The sequence below is a fragment of the Haplochromis burtoni genome, unplaced genomic scaffold (genome assembly GCF_018398535.1).
Source record: "Haplochromis burtoni strain Fernald_Lab_line unplaced genomic scaffold, NCSU_Asbu1 Contig_7369, whole genome shotgun sequence".
NCBI classification, from domain to species: domain Eukaryota; kingdom Metazoa; phylum Chordata; class Actinopteri; order Cichliformes; family Cichlidae; genus Haplochromis; species Haplochromis burtoni.
Window position 1 is genome coordinate 1 of NW_024589724.1, and position 1,017 is coordinate 1,017.

At 43.7% G+C, this 1,017-nt stretch overlaps 1 protein-coding gene across 1 annotated transcript; it reads right to left on the reverse strand.

Moving 5' to 3' along the window:
• Window positions 1-6: 6 nt before the first annotated feature.
• On the reverse strand, window positions 7-1,017 carry LOC102289212 (homeodomain-interacting protein kinase 1; the record flags this gene model as incomplete). Its single annotated transcript, XM_005953689.3, is given in 1 exon segment — window positions 7-1,017. A coding segment is annotated over 1 exon segment (1,011 nt), but the record flags the coding sequence as incomplete, so codon positions are not given.

Genomic DNA, 1,017 nt, shown 5'->3' on the forward strand with positions numbered 1-1,017 from the left:
TTTCGATTTCATTTTCTAGACTGAGGAGTGGGCACACTTCCATGCTCGTGCAGGATGACTTGGTGTAGCAATCTACTGCAGGGTCCTCAGGAAGATGTTTCATTGTAATGAAACGATGTCCCAGACCCTCAACAGGTGTGATTCTTTTTACAGGATCCACACACAGCATCCATTTGAGCAGGCTTAAAAATGCCGCTGTGTCTTTCACTTTGGATTCTGTGTTTGGCTGTGGGTGGTGTTTGGCTAAATCATCTATGCATGCATATTTGTCTGTGATTGTTGTACTTTGTTTGATCACAGTGCCTGTAGATGCTGAATACTGAGCTGGTGTCTTCAGTACCCATGTGTGTTCTATTATCCCTTTCCTCATGCAGAAATATTTCGTACTGTACTTCCCTTCCTGTAACATGCGTTTACTAGGCTGACCAAGCATGTGAACAAAACCTTGCATCATTTGATATTCACACCTGTTGAAAAACAGGTGGTGGCCCAAGTATAGAAAAGCTGCGACACAACCGAGAGTCCACATGTCTGCCGATTCAGTCACCGGTATGCCCAACATGACCTCAGGGGCCCTGTAACTAAGGGCCTGAATAATAGTGCCAGGTGGAATTTTTGCAGGACTTGTGGCAACACCAAAATCAATAAGTTTAACTTTATATGGCTGTTGAGACTGATTTACAAGCATGATATTATCAGGTTTGATGTCTGCATGCATCATACCTCTGCTCTTCAGAGCGGTAAGAGCCACAAACATCTGCTTTAAAATGACCCGAATATCACAGAGATCCAGTGGACCGCGAGACCTTTTAGTCACGAAATCATGCAGACTAATGTCTAGCATTTCCATTGAAATGAAGGTGCGATGTTTGTACTCGAAAACTTCGTAGTGCTTTACCAAATTGCACCGATCCCTATCCAGAACACTCAGTTCTTTTAGAGCAGCGGCCTCTTTCCAAGCAAACTTGTTGTATTCCCTTTTAGCTGCCTTGACTGCTACCCTTTCAAAAGTGTCTA